The following is a 15251-nucleotide window of genomic DNA, read 5'->3' on the forward strand; positions in this document are numbered from 1 at the left end:
GCTCCCTGCCTCTGCGGAAGGCTGGTGGACGGAGCAGCCCCCGGGGATGCTATCTGCAAAGCACAGGTGCCGGAGCTGCTTGTGGGGTGGGGACGGGTGCCGGGGTCCCCTCCCTTCCTCCCTGAGGTCGGGTCGATACCGGCTCCTTCCGCAAAGAAGGGTTTTGGTGCGACTGCCGCCTGCGAGGCCGAGCTTGCCGTTTCCTCCGTGGGGGGTTTGGTGCGGTCGGGTGGTTTGGAGACTTTGCAGAGGGAAAGCTTCGGCAGGTGCTGTGCATTTGAGGCAAAATGTTGTTGTTTCTGCTCTGACCTCTGTTGAAGCAGGGGAAGGGAGCCCCGAGAGTCGCTTCTGCTGCTCGCTACGGGATAGGAAGCAACACTTGTATTAAACTGACGATTTTCTTAGCCTTTTTAACAAACTACTGATCTGCTTCTGCGTTGCAGCGGGAGAAGGGATAGTCTCTGAGCGGCTTTATTTTGCTGGCAGCCTGGTGCGTGCGCCTGCTCTGTTCTGGGTCCAACTGCTCCAAGTTCAAATGAGTTTTCTTAACACGTCCCACATGGGCAGCCTTCCCAAACCCATTGCCGTAGACAAGGCTCCAGTGACAAGTACGTGTTTTCATTTAAATTTCAGTGCTTTACCGATAAGCAAAGCCCATGAATTCCTGCGGAAGGAATCCTGTAGCATCCAGGAGGATTTCTGAGGATACATGGGAGAAGCTCCCAGCTCCCTTCGGTTGTAATGCACTTACTGCTCCATTTAGTCAGGTCATTTTATAAGCCCAGTCTTCAATTTGACATAAATGATTTGCTTTCAGCAGATGGTGAGCTACTATTTTTTGCCCTCATTTAAATAGGAAAGCTGTACGATAGCAGAAGATGAAAGAGGGGCATGGTGCTGCCGACATACAGTAGATTACGAGGGCTGGTCTAGTGAGAATTAAATCCGGGCGGTTGTAACGTGCCATCTGTGTTGTGTTGGGTGGTTTATTTTTCCCCGGTTCGATGAGGCTCCTGGAGTCTCCTGTTACCCTCGGGGTAAGGCAGCGCTGCCGGCTGAGCAGCAGCGTCCCTTTTGTTCAGGACCCAAAGTATCAGCACAAAAAGACGATGCACGTTAACGCTAACTGTGGTTATAAAATGCCAGCGCTAATTATTCCTCTAATAAAAGGTATTAAATAAATTTTGAAAGGTTTTGGTGCTTTACAGTATTTTAAAGTTGTTTGAATTTCTTATTGAGAGGATTATTTTATTGCATTTGAATTTCTTATTTTGTTAAAAAAACCATAAAACCAGTTCTCTGCTACGTTTTTCTAACTGTAGTAAAAATCATGTGTAGGATAAGTTACTCGAACACACGCGCGGGGCGAGTCCTGCTTGTGGTGGTTGCAGATTCCTCCTCTCCCACCCACAGACGCAGCTTTGTGGCACAGGGACCAGGTCTTGAAAAAACTTGAATTTTCAGCCTGTGCTATCTATTTCAGAGCAATGTTCTGTGTAGTTTCCCTGGTGAATTGTGTGCTTTTCACACATATTATGAAATGGGAAGGAACACATTTTTTAAAAAAAACCACACTGTTGCTGAAACTATTTGATTTTTGCCTATTTTTAGCTGAAATTTCTCTCTTTATCGTTGTCTCCACCTCTTGCTGGAGCAGTCGCATTCGGCAAAGCCACACATTTTTGGGTAGGAAGGTCAAGACAGTTTGTTCCAGCAGCGTGATTGCCATTACCTGGCGTTGGGCATCGCTGCGAAACAGTTTGTGTTTCCGAGAAATGAACCTTCCTGGTGGACGGTCCTTTTTCTTCTCTCTCTGAAAGACTAAAACACTGGGAATTAAGTAAGTCATGGCGTGAGCCATAAATAATTTTTCCAGGCTTGGAAGCCGGGATAAATTAGATTTTACTTATTTGTGTGCCTAAATAAGAGAGATGGGAGCACGCTGACAGGTAGGAGACACCGATAGACGCGTATCTAAATACTAGTGTTTCTTTGAGCCTCTGTAACTTGTCACAAACCAACCCAAACGAGCAGCATCGTTATTTCCAGAGAACTAACGCACCATCACTTAATGACAACCTTCTGGGAGTGCAGGCGCAGTAATTCGGCATCCTCCAGCCTTGAAGGCTTTCTCGACGGGGAGCCGTTGGGATCTGTTGAGCTGCTCTAAAATCTGTATTTTAGAGAAATTGTTGTGCATGCGTGCAGGCTGGAAAAAGGGGCATGGTTTGACTTGGAGGGTTGGTTGTCTTTCGACGTCTGCAAGGGCAGAGTCCGTGGAATGGTGTGGGGTTGAAACCGAGTTTTGCTATCCTCTGCTTGCCAGATATTAATTAGTGTTGGATCAAACCACAGATGTTAGGGACAGGATGAGCAATGAGCCATTATACTCCCTTTAAGCCTCAAGTCTATTTTGTTTAAAGGATTTTGACGCAGAAAAGCGGGGTGAATGTATAGGTGACAATGAGCCTGCAGAGATGTCGTGTGCTCCCTACAGCCATGTCCTTGGGTAGAAACGGGGTGAGCCCTGCGATGGGGGGGCTCGGGATATTTGGGTGGCTGGAGGGTCTGCTGTGCAGGGGACAGCAGGTTCATAAGGTGCCGGTTTGCTTCGGTGTAGCGGTTTGCTTTGACGTTTGCTGTTCAGAGATGCTGATACCTTTTAAGAAGAGGTGTGCGGGGCTCCCTCTTCATCGTGGCAGCACTGATGTTCCCGGTAGTGCCGTGGGACACCAGGAGGTCCAGGTCCTCTTCTGGGGGCTGGTCTGGTGCAGGTGAAGGGGGATGCTGTCGGTGGGGAGGTGGACCTGTGGTGCGGGTCTCCTTGGCGGGGAGAAGCCTATCTGTCTTCTCCCCACAGGGTGCTCTGGGTATGTTTAATTACCTTTTCCTCAGATTGCTTCCTCTTGCTAAAGTCTTCTTGTCTGGAGTAGGATGTTCTTAAACTTCAAAATGCTTAAATATAAACACGTACTTGAACTCTTTTCTGCTGCGATTTTTATTCTGAAATCTCTATGTGGGATCATATCTAAGTTTTGCTGTGATTTGCTTATTTCCGTAGCGTTAAACGCCTTCTCTGCACTAGACTTGTGAAGAGCCTGCCTTTTACAGGCTGTCTGGCACCGAACCCTCATCCTCTACCAAAAAAATCCCCAAATCCAGCATTTACAAGCGTGGCAGCTCAGAGCAGGAGGTGAGCAGCACTGCTTGGGTGCTCCTACACGAGCAGAGCATCCTCCTCCAGCATCCAGGGAGCTCCCGAGGCACTTGCAGGCTCTGCAGAATTGCCTTGTGGAATAGCCATGGGAGAAAATGTAATTTAAAAAAAAAAACAAACCCGCTTGTGGTTTGGCTGTGGGCAGTGCTTTCTCCAAATAATGAGTTGAAGAGCAGCGGAGCAGCAACCTCGCTCTTCGTGCTGGCTCTGTTGTGGGCTGGGTCGGAAACAAAATGCTACTTAGCAAACATCTCCATGCAGCAAAGGTGCTTTTTTTTAAAAAAATAATACGGCCTCTCGGTTATGTTGCTTGCTTACAAATCTCTGTGCTTTTGGTCGAGAGCTTAGGGGAAACCATTTCTGAACATAAAACTTCAAAGGGAGGGAACCAGCTGTGAGCCGATGCAGCGGCCGAGCGTGCTTGGGTCTTGCAGCAAGATGTTTCCCTGCACCCAGAGAGTTACTGGTGCTGGCTGCCACTATGAAATGTTTATTGGGAAGGGCCGGGAAGGGAAGGGCTCATCCGTGCCCATCTCCGCATCCCCAGCCCTGCCGAGGGGATCTGGCCGAGCTGCGATGTGGTTCCCGGGGGATGGAGGAAAGATGCGGAGACGTTTGCTCATCGCCAGCGAGACCCACCTTCCCACGCCAGGAAAGGTCTGCAACTGTGGCTTTGAAATCCAAACAAGTAAACATTTCTTGTTCCAGAAATGTTGGTATTTAAGGAGAGAAAACTACTTCCAGAGGAAATGTTTGTTTGTGGACTGTCCCTCTTGTTTACCACGCCTGATAAGAGCTGCTCTTGAGCTGTGCCCTCCCTGCAGTCGTCATTTCAAGAGCCTCAATTCTTTTTCTTTTTAAGAGCAACACGCTTCCAATGTGTGTTTAGATAACGATTCTTACAAATGTATTTATTCAAAACAAACACAGTAGGAAGCAACTACAAAGCAGACTGCTTTGGCAGCTGGTGCAAAAGGGAGCTTGCTATTTTCGTGTGTTCGTGGTGGGACAGTCTTGCAGCGCGTCCATCCCCCTCGGAGCGTGCCTGGGCGTCAGGAGCTTTGCCCTGGGAGTTGGCCACGGCGAGTCTGTCCTGCGTCTGGGGCTCGGGGTGATGTGCGTTTGGCTGAACGTAGCTTGTTGCCTCCCTGCACTGCCTTGTGGCATCTCTAGGAGGTTTTGGAGAGCTGTTGATGGTGTGAATTCGCTGTGTGGTGGCTGGGGTGACTGCAGGTGGAGCTGGGTGTTGCTAACGGGGCCAGCAGCATCCACGTGTGCGAGCAAGGGATCACGGGAGGAGCAGAAACAGCAGCAAGAGCTGCAGGAGCAAGTCACCGGGTGCTGCACCTGCAAACCGATTGCAGCCCTGTGCCCCCCATGAGTGCACAGCCCCTTCAAAACCTCTCCTGAACTGAACAGCAGATGTTTCTGGTTTAGGGGAGAAGGGAATTCAGCGTTGCAGATTTCTTTTGCTTTCCCCGCCAAAGTGAGCGGCAGGCGCGAAGCTGCCCCCTCCTCGAGGGGGGTGGTGGGAGCCAGCGGGATGCTGCGTGAATCCGCCGTAGCCTTTCATTTAACTTGGATTTTGCAGCTTTCTCGCAGAGCCTGTTCTGTGATAACCTTGCAAAAACAAACTCCTGCAAGACTTCTGGGGAAATAATGCCCAACTCAACAGCGTTTTGGAGAATTACCCTTGCATGCTCTCGCTGCCTTTGTTGGGCTATGCCAAGCGGTTCTGTCTTCTCCTGTGCAAAGCACCGGAGGAGGAGAACTGATGCAGTGTGGTTTTCTGCACATCTGATCTCTGTCTAGCTCAGAGACTTGACACATCTGGGTTTCGGCACCGTCTTTGCCTTGCGATGTCCCTGGTGCCCATGCAGGCTGTCTGCTCGGACGCCTGTTTTCTCAGTGCAGGTAGAAAGCTTCTGTTTCGGTGAGCTCCACCTCTCCGTTGGGTGTGGAGAAACCCAGAGCAGCTCACCGAGGAGAGATGGTGTGTAAGGCATGAGGCTTTAAACCTGGCTTCTGCAGGAAACAAGGCTAAAATGGGCCCTGCAGCTCATCCCCAAAGCTGGCTGGTGGGGCTAAGTCCAAGTGAAGAGGTTTCACAGAGTTCAGAGAGCCCATCCCAAATCTGACGCAGCTCTGAATCACTCTGATGGGAGCACAGACCCTGTGGGTCACCATCCCTGCTTTTACAAAAGACCTCCCTGCAAAAAAACCCCAAAAAACCTAAAATTGAAAACAAAACAAACCTTGTAAACCCAGGAAATTTGCATTGCTGGGGAAATTAATTCAGTGACGGTCTCTAATGCTGCTTTGTTTTAACCACAGCTTTAAGAATAATATTAAGCTTTTGCATTAAATGCAGGGGAAGAGTACTTTGGAAAGCTAGGAGGGCTTTTCTCTTTCAAGCTCTCTGGTTATTTTGGCAATCAGGATGAGTAAAATTAAAATTGTTGAATGCAATAGGTAGGAGGGTGACATCTTGAAATGTTTCTTAATTTTAAGTATATATTTTGAACAAATGTTTGTATGCCGAGGCTTGGGCTGGTGGGATTGGAAGGCATATTGGATTATATGCTATTTGCTCTGTGTAAGCAGCGGCAATTTATTGCTGCACATACATGTGATGCAACGCGCAAAGATTAGTTCTATCCTCTCTAAAGCATGATTATTTTGGGTCCTCTTTATACCTTAAATAGATATTCTTCTCATGTGATTTCCATCTTTTTGTGTCAACAGCCCAGGCTAAAGTTGAAATAAACATTGCATCAGCTTAATAGCACAGGCTCTGAAGAAATCTGCTCTCTGTTATGGGGGTTGCTTGGAAGCCTTTTCATTTTACATTTTTCCAATGTGCAATGCAAAGATCTCATGAATCCTGAAGCCTGCTCTGTTTCCCTGGACCTTTCTTGTGCAGATCAACGTAGTTGATCAACACAGATGAGTCCCACCTGGAGCAGAGCATCAGCGTGGTTCATTGTGTTTAAATATCCCTCTTTTTAGTTCATGGTGAGGATCTGTGGCTTCTTTCAGGGACATTTAGAAGTGAGCAGCTGTTAAAATTTGTTGTGGCCATCCAATTTTTGACTCTCAAATAGCAGATTTCTCCTTCCAGTTGCAGTTGCGGAGAAGGATGCTCTAACACGGCAAGCCATCGCAGGCTGCTTGGGGTTTTGCCATGGTGTGGCAGGAGGAAGGTTGCCTGGTCACGTGCGTGTCCTCATACAGTTGAACTCGATCTTAAAGGTCTTTTCCAACCTAAATGATTCTGTGATTCTCATCTGCTCCACTCCTGCAGCCAGTGCTGCTAGAGGGACTTGGAGGAAGAGAGGACCTCAGGACAGCCCTGTGGAGCAAGACCTCCTGCCATATCTTCCCCTTTCCCTAATCTTGTTCGCATTTTTTAGTCATTTGCTCTTGTCAGGCTGCAGACCTAGTGCCACGGCATTTAGCATTTTGGAATCAGTGTCATCCAAATGGTGGAAGATGCATGGGCAAATGTCGATAGAGATGTTACTATCAAAGCAAACCTTAGCAAAATGAATGATTTGTTTGCTCTTAATGACTTTGCAGGCTGGAGTTGGCAGGACAGGGTGGTATGACTGGGGAACGTGGTGTGTCTGTGCTTGTGGCTTGGTTTGAATAGCTTAATGCAGACTTAAATATTGGAAAGCTCTTGACTGAGACCTTTTGCACCTCTCTTACAGCATCATCATGACAACAGAGAAGAGTCTAGCGGCGGACGCCGACAATTCGGAGCAGCAGCAAGCCAAGGAGGAGGAAGGAACTGCTGAAACACAAAAGCAAGAGGCTTCCCTAGAAGAAGGGGCTCAGCAGACATCGGAGGGACAGCCTGCGGCAGGGCAGAAGCAGAAGGCCTCCAACAGCGATACACCCACGCACGAGGAGCCGAGCAAGAAGGAGCGCTGCACCTCCGAGGGCCGGGGTCTCTCCCGCCTATTCTCATCCTTTCTCAGGAGGCCCAAGTCTCAGGTGTCCGAAGAGGACAAAGACACTGATGCTCCTAAAGAGGTGGGAGGTGACCAGAAAGACCCGGGATTAGGAGCCAGCCCTGATGAAGACATCCTGGTGAAAGCCCCAATTGCGGCTCCTGAGCCTGAGCTCAAAACCGATCCATCACTAGATCTCCATTCCTTAAGCAGTGCGGAAACACAGGTAAAACACCCTGCTCCTTGTGGCATGCTCCCTTCTGTTCTTGAAAACATGTCTTTTCAGCCAAAACTATAAAATCTTTGTATCCTAGGATGGTAAGCTTGATCAGAAAAACTCATGAGATGCTAAAAAGGCTCTTGTCAGCTCCCTGTGTTGCATCGCTTACTTCCCACTCTTGCATTCCTGCAAAGTACCTGCTCCTGAAGTTGTGCTCACACTTCACAGCATAAATTAAAAAGCTCCGTGCTGACTCTGTACTCTGCTGAGGCACGGGAAGTCACATCAGAACTAGGGTTCAAATTCATAATTCACGACGGAGCGGTTGCTCGTCGGGATGTCCTTGGTGTGTGCAGGATAAAGGCAGCTCAGTGGCGTGAGGTGGGGATTGCAAGAGAACATGGATTTGGGAAAGGGTTTCTTCAACTTCAAGGAGCATGAAGCATGGTGTTTCAGGATTTGGTCATCTGTTCAGTCCGGGCTGGTGCTGAGCCTGCCAAATACAAGTATTTTCTGCTTATGCATCATGTAGACAGGGATTTCTGCACAGCACGTGGGCTGAGCCCAGCTCCTAGTAGCCGTCTGATGTCTACTCTTTACAGCCAGGGTAATTTTTCATGCAAAATTTAAAGTTTTTAAAGCATGGTAGAAACTGAGGCAGAGAAACCCACAGGGAGACATTCACAAAGCTGCCGCTGGTTATTGATCGGGGGGTATTGGATGCCCTCTCTTACTCCTTGGGTAACGGCAGCTCTGCCGTTACTGGTGCGGCTGCCCGGAGTTAGAGGAAGGCGGGTGCCCCTTGTCCTGAGATGGGGATTTCTTACGACCCAAGCAGCCTGTGTGTATTGCTGGAGTCATGGCACATTTGTGGTAAAATCTGGATTACTTACCCCACTGCCTTAAGTTTTGAATGGGCTCCAGAGAGGTGTTACATATCTGCAAACTCTGACTTTTGGAGCGATACTTTACAAGTTAGAGCATTGACAACTGTAGGCAGAGATTGTAAATCCGCCTCCTTAAAATTACAAAGTTGTAGAGAAGGTAGTAAGTAACACCTTTTTCTCTCTTTTCTCAAATTTCTGAGCCTGCGAAAACGATGGGATGATCTCTGCTCGTGTTTTGTACCTCTGAGGGTTGGGATTAGCAGAATGGGGAGGAGCTGGAAATTTTCATGTAATTTCAGCCCAGAAATTGTGTCTTCAAGAGGAAATGCATGATTTCTTTCTCTATTTAACTTTGATTTGCTGCTTCTGAGCGCATGTGAGTGTGCACCCACAGCCTTCCTTCACCATGGGCTGTTTGTTTCAGACCAAGCATTTGTGCTTTTCTCTTTTTTTTTTAGTTCTTATTTTAGATCAACGTCAGTGGCTTTTTGAACTGTGACACTCGGCAGATATTTCTGCTGTGAAAGCATTTGCGAGGTGCTGCCTGTTTGATAAATGCTGACCGATGGGCATTACGAGCTTTGACTGATTCTCTGCTCCTGCTTGTCCCGGCCCTGCTGGAACAGAAGTCAGCAGCTTGTGGACATTATTTAGTTTTTAAATACCTCCGTGCAGTTGTGCCTGGGTGTGATTTCATGAGGTGCGATGGGCTGAAAAGACAGGGTTTTGCTCTTCCTCGGCCGCAGCTGCGTGCTCCTGCTGCATTGAGCCACTTCCAGCACTTGTCAGAGCCTGCCGTGAACTCATTTAACCTGCTGAAATGGCAGTGGAAAAAAAAAATCCAGCTTTCTTCCTCCTCCTGTCCCCAAACTTCATCTCTTTCTGCTATTTTAGTGAATTAAACTGGCTTGCAAAGTGCTTTGGTAGGCAAAGGGAGAGTGGTATGAAGGCTGCCTTCCCTTTTTGGTGGCAGAGAGCTGCTCGGTCAGCTTGGACGGCCGTGAAATCTCAGCGCTGACCCCCCATTTAATACCACTGAGTGCTCCAGTGCCCGGGAGCAAAGCCCATCGCCCAGGGCGGCGGTGAGAGTGTGGGCCATGTGCAGTGGGAGCAGTGGGTGCGCTGGGTGTCTTGCCGAGGAGGGGAAAAACTTACTAGTCCAAAAGGTGCTGTCGTTAAGACCATGAAGGTTTGCATGATGTAATCTGCCCTGATTTCTCTAATCAACTCTTTTTTCTTTTTTATTACATCCTTTATTAAATGAAGACTTGGGAATGACTTGAAGGGCTTTAAAAATTAATGTCATTACCTTGCTCATCCAAGCTGCTGCTCCAGGTCCCGGGTTACACATTTAAGGCAGATAACTAATTCTGGGGTGAGATCCGAGCCCTACAGTGCACCTATGCAATGCTTGTTTCATGTGATGGTTTTTTTACTTGACGCATCTAAACTTCAACTTGGGTGTTACGGGGGTTTCAGCCTGCGCAGGAGGAGAGGAGGGACGACCAGGAGCCGGACAGCAGAGACCTCGGGGGCGAGGAAGGAGGGGAAGCGAAGGAAGAGTGTGCCAAGCCAGAGCCGAAACAAGAGACTCCGGAGACCAAAGCAGACAAGGATTTGAAAGCTGCCCAGAAAACAGTAAAGAGACACAGAAACATGTACTGCAAAGTTGTCTTGCTGGATGACACCATTTTTGAGTGTACCGTGGATGTAAGTACTTTTGGGGTTGGTTTATGCTTCTCCTCTTTTCCCTTTCCCTTCTCCTCCCCTTGAAAAATCACTGCAAACACTATTTAATAGGGGCCTAATTTGCTGTCAGTGAATTACGTGACAGGCTTTACTGCAGAACAATCTTGCTGTAAGCTATAACAACTTATTTAGTGTGTTGTAAATAAGGTGCCTATAAGGTCTCTGGGTGCCTAGGAATCTTTTTTTTTTCCTTTTCAATTGTTCTACAATTTCCAGGGTGCCTTGCTTTGTAAAGGTGGGGGGAGGCTTAAAAAAAAAAAGAAAGTTCTCTTAGTTGCTGTTCATCTTCTCTCTCATTTGTATCCCAGACTAGAGTTTAGGTTTTTGTGTTAGGTTGGAATTGTCTAAATATCTTCTGCCCCTTTCCTTTGAATAAAATGGGTTGTCAAGTTGATTTGTGCTTTTCTGTTCACCCGAGGTACATTTGCCTATCAGGTTACTGGCGAACATAACTCCTGGAGCTTGCATGTAAAGAAAAACATGCTGTGTTTAGCCTGCAGTTGAATATATTTGCAGTAAACAATTTAAAATTATTATGTTGACTTACAGCACTGCAAACCCCTTCATCTGAGAGCTTTTCTTCTGCTTTATTTTGTGCATTCTCTCACAGGGCCGTCTTGCTGTCAGGGCAATAAAAAGCTCACAGAAATCCCCATTTCAGTATTGAAGCACTTGTCCAGAATATTAATAATCCGGTACTTACCATTCGAGCATACTTCCATCAGCTTGTTTTTCCCCAGTCCCGCTGGCTAAATGGGCCAGGAGAGGGTATCTGGGCACAGGGCTCCTTGTGAAAGCAGTTACCTTGGCTGATCCTGGGCAAGTAGGTCAGCGCCGGCCGTTTGTGTAACGGCCTCGCTGCTGTTACTGCCCGGGATCAGCTCGCAGCATCACCGCCCCGATCGCCTTCCCCACCTGCAGCCAGCCTTTGCCAGGGATTTTATGTGCAGCCCCCGAAAAGAAACTGTTCCCCGAAATGTTGGTGGCAGCATCTCCGGCAGTGTCAGCTTGCTGTGGCTTTGTGCATGAGTTTGCTGCAGCAATGCCTTCAGATGCCAGCGGGCTGCACGGACACTGTTGGTGGGAGAGCTGGTGGTGGTGTGGTTGGTCCTGACGTGAGCAGGATCTTAGAAGTCTCTTCCTGTAGGTCCAGAGAGCGGTGATGGGCACTGCGGAGAGGATTAGGAGGGGCTGCCCTGTCGGTGAGACCCTCTTGACTTGACAAGTACCCTTGGCTTTAACGCCAATATAATCCTGCTCTAGCATTTTGAGAATTTATTAAGACTTAATTGGGAAGGAATTGCAAAGGTGTAGGCAAAGACCGGCACAAATGCCTTTATCCAAGAAGAATAAGTGCTTTCAGGCATCCTTTCCAATTGACAGCCATGGAAGGTTTTCAATTCCTATATGATTTTAAGTGCCAATTCCTTGAGAAATATCCAGGCTAACACATGCACTATGTTACCTATAGAGTCACAACGTATGCACTAAGGACCTTACAGCTGAAGGACTGGAAGAAAACAAGGCTATGGTCTTGGATCAATTGCTGTGCAAATATGACTAAAAGGAGAGATGCGGGCACAAGCGATGCGTTAGTAAAGCTTATTTTGCATCGCTGGAACTGCACTTTCTTTTTAGCGAAGTCTCCAATAGAATTAGCTGCTTCTGCTTAGCATAGTTTTGTGCCTCAGGGATGTTTTCCTTCGTGCTTTTGGACTAAGAGGGTATCTGTTCCTAGGGCTAGTTCACTTCTGCAGGATTTGGGAAAAAAAAAAGAGGAGATAGGAATGCTCAAAACATGTTTCTGAATGCAAGAAGTTGTGTGCTAAGCAGCTTTCGTTGCATAAGGCAAAACTGGAGAAGCTGGGTTTCATCAGCAGATCGGGTCGATGAAAAGGCCACGGAAAGGATGGTCTTTGGTTCTCAGACGCTGTTTCTTTTGTGGCTGAGGTTGCCCCCAAAACGGGGGACTACAGCAGTGGGTTGTGGCAGCGATTTCATACCCCGCGTTGATCACCTTTTGATCAGTGCCTGATTGTCTGACAGCCTGGAGCTGGGCGATATCAGTGCAGTGGATGTACTTTGGGAGGGAAAATCCATACAAATCCTTGGTGTTTATTGAGCTGTGTTGAGAAGTTCAGCTTTCGGAGGGCTTCAGGCATGGAGCTGGTGGTAGCAGAGAGACCCACTGCAGTTCCCATTGCCTCTCCGGTTTGAATTTTATGCCTAATGCTCTTTGCTATAAGGGGTGCTTACTCAGGAACGGCCAGGAGATCTGATTTTGAGCTACTCAGGACTTTTTTTTCCCTTCTTGATAGCGTACAGCATGGTTTGATTCCGTTCTCTTTCTTCCCTCTCCCGTGAACGAGGGCAGGCAAAAACCAGCCCATCCTACAGCATTTCTTTTGTTTATTTGCAGAAACACGCCAAGGGGCAGGATGTACTTAAAAAAGTCTGCGACCACCTCAATCTCCTGGAAGAAGACTACTTTGGTTTGGCCATATGGGACACGCCGACCTCCAGGGTAAGCAGCTGCTGGTGCGTGGTGTTCTGCACCCGGCTGGGTTCAGCTCTTTTGAAGGACCCTCTCCCCTGGGGAGGAGGTGGTGCATAAGCTCTTCTTAAAACTCCTTTTGGTGTCCTCCCCAAAAAAGGACTAAGAGGGTCATCACAGAGGCAGAAATTGTGAATAAATGACTACAGGAGTGTGGATTTTAGTAAAAAAGCTACGTGAAATTGTATCTTCACCTGCAGAAAATTCATTATATTAATTTACTGCAAAATGGTCCCATTAATTTGTAAAGCTATAGCTCAAGAAGTTAGGGGAAGGTAAGGCTTTTCTCACTGTAGAAAAGCAGCAAGTTTTTTTTATTGTGATTTTAAGAATAGGTTAACTACTCTTAGGCTGTAGAAGATGAGCCTGAATGTCGACACAGTGCAGGGGAACGTCGCAGTCCTGGAGCCTGTGCTCACCAAAGGCGTAAGGCTGAGCAGTCAGCAGGAGGAAGGGCCGGCTGCCCTGCCACTGCTGTCATTTTTTGTAAGGTTTGGTCAGAGCCATCCAGAGCAGTTTTGAGTCGAGGCTTTGCCCTGCGAAAAAATGTGCGTGACTCTTCATACCGAAACTCTTACTCATAGGGTTTCAGTTTAAGGTCTTTGTTTGGTTAGACTCAAGCAGTGTCTTATCTTTTAAACCCTTGGTTACGCTTTAACTCAGGCAATTACTCAAGCTCTGTTTCATGAAGCTAGCCAACAGTGTCCTAAATTGAAATCAAGGGCCCACTTTTATGTCCTTTAGACCAGTTACGTTGGTCCACGTTCTGACTATTCCCGTGCTTCACCTACAGCAGTCGCTTATGGGCCAGGTTACTATGGCTGACAGACATTTGTCATTAAATACTTAATAATTGCAAGCATGAATTTTTAATATACAGGCAAAATAACACCCCATCGCTATTTGAGGCAGGCAGAGCTCTGTCTTGGGTTTGTTTTACTGTCTCTGGTGTCTTGCTATTTTCTTGTATGTGAAATTTGCTTCCGTGTATATAGCCTGGATTTTTTACTCGAGGAGTTTGTTGTGCTTGCAGAGGGAGGGACAGTGTACTTTTTAGATCCAATTAAGAGCAAAAATAATTTAACTGGAGCAGCTCAACTTCTCTCACTTGTGCTGTGGGTCCCAGACCCCCAGGACTTGCTCTTCTCACGTCCAGGCTTGCTGGTGTCGATTCTTCCTCAGGCAAAAGCACAGGCCTCCTTCCCCCCCAGCTGACAAGGGCTAAGGGGCTGTGCAGCTTTTTAGCCGTAGGGACTGAAAACAGGCAGTTTCGCCAGATTCGTGTCCTAGAGCTGGGAGCTGAGGAAGGTGAAGCTGCTGTGCATGAGTTTAGCTGCAGTGCAGAGCGAGCTGCTCACTGGAAGTCTGGTTTGCTCTGATGGAGGAAAGCACCATTTTTGGGTTTCTTTGGGAATCTTTCTGGTTACGTTTCGCCGAACTTCGAAACCTGAAGCTCCATCTCTCTCTTGCTGTAACTTCAAACAAGACCCGACACTGAGTTACTGATTCACAGGTAGGAATGGTCTTAATAGGAAACCAACAGATGAGCTTCACCCGCAGCTGTGCGGAGCCGGCAGAGATGCACGTGTGTATTCCGGGACAGGGAAGGGTTGTATGTGGGATTTTCCACCTTGGTATTTAGGGAATAAATGTTTCTGGGGACGGGGATTTTCCCCCACGGGAATAGGAGAGGGTGACAGCGGGAATAGGAGATGGTGACAGTGGATAGAGCAGCTGGTCAGCAGCGAAGGAGCTTGATGCTGCTCTGAAAGGGAGGATTGTTTCCCACTGATTCATGACACGGTCTGGATAAAAGTGCCGTTAGTTGCTGTACCCGTCGTTGTCTGCTGGATCAGGCAGGGTGAGTGCCGGGGATGCGTGACTGCACCCCGGGCTCGGCTGCCCGAAACACAGCCGCTGTCACTGCAGTAACGAGCAGTCGTGGCACCAGCGTGGGCGTAGAGGTGCTCTGCTTAAAACGGGGGCCCTAAAAAGACAGCAAGTGGCATGCCTCCCTTTCAAATGGATTTTGTATCCCTAGTTTTATAGGTTAGAGGGGCAAGCATATATAAAGATAAGATTACATGTAAGTATCGCTGTCTCCCTGCCATGAAGTTACGTGTCCTTCTGGTCAAGACAGATTAGCCTGGGGGATTCAATGAGTTAATTCCTTCACCTCGGGAGACCTGGACATCCAAATCCTGCTCAGGGCTCGTGAAAATGAAGAAGGTGGTTTAATGTAGCCTCTCCAGGAGGGCTGTTAGCACTGTGTCGACGCCTTCAGCGGGGCAGACCCTGACCTCTGCGAAGGGAAAGGCTCCGTCTTGACGTGCTGGGAGTTGCTCAGACGGTGCTGGCAAAAGCAGGAGTTGTTTTTTGAGGCTTAAGTTGCTGCACCATCCCACAAACCCCCAAATTACAGAGACGGGGAAAGGATATATTTCTAAATTTGTAGCGGAGATAATTACTAGAAACTTGAGTCATACTTAAAAGAAACAAAGTTTATGTCACGCTCCTGTAAAATATTCCAGTCTTCCCCAGTGATTGGATGTTTTCACTCGTATTTCAGTGATTAGGTCATTAAAAACCATAGCTAATAATAGAAAGTCTTGGCTATCTTTGAATAGGGTAAGTATAGAGACAGGGTGCCCAAAATGAATGCAAATAT

The 15251-nt window shown here is 47.8% G+C and overlaps 1 protein-coding gene across 19 annotated transcripts in view; it reads left to right on the forward strand.

Annotated features, from left to right (window-relative positions):
* EPB41 (erythrocyte membrane protein band 4.1) overlaps positions 1-15251 on the forward strand; it is a 96964-nt gene that overhangs the window by 38820 nt on the left and 42893 nt on the right. For 18 of the 19 annotated variants that reach the window (XM_075522339.1, XM_075522322.1, XM_075522328.1 and 15 more), the window contains exons 1-3: positions 6931-7399; positions 9760-9990; positions 12449-12553. In XM_075522339.1, coding sequence (XP_075378454.1) covers positions 6938-7399; positions 9760-9990; positions 12449-12553 — 798 coding nt within the window. In that variant the 5' untranslated portion in view covers positions 6931-6937. Of the gene's footprint in view, positions 1-6930; positions 7400-9759; positions 9991-12448; positions 12554-15251 lie in introns of those variants that run through there. The other variant, XM_075522337.1, reaches the window with a different exon arrangement.

The sequence above is a fragment of the Mycteria americana genome, chromosome 21 (assembly GCF_035582795.1).
Source record: "Mycteria americana isolate JAX WOST 10 ecotype Jacksonville Zoo and Gardens chromosome 21, USCA_MyAme_1.0, whole genome shotgun sequence".
Taxonomy (NCBI): Eukaryota; Metazoa; Chordata; class Aves; order Ciconiiformes; family Ciconiidae; genus Mycteria; species Mycteria americana.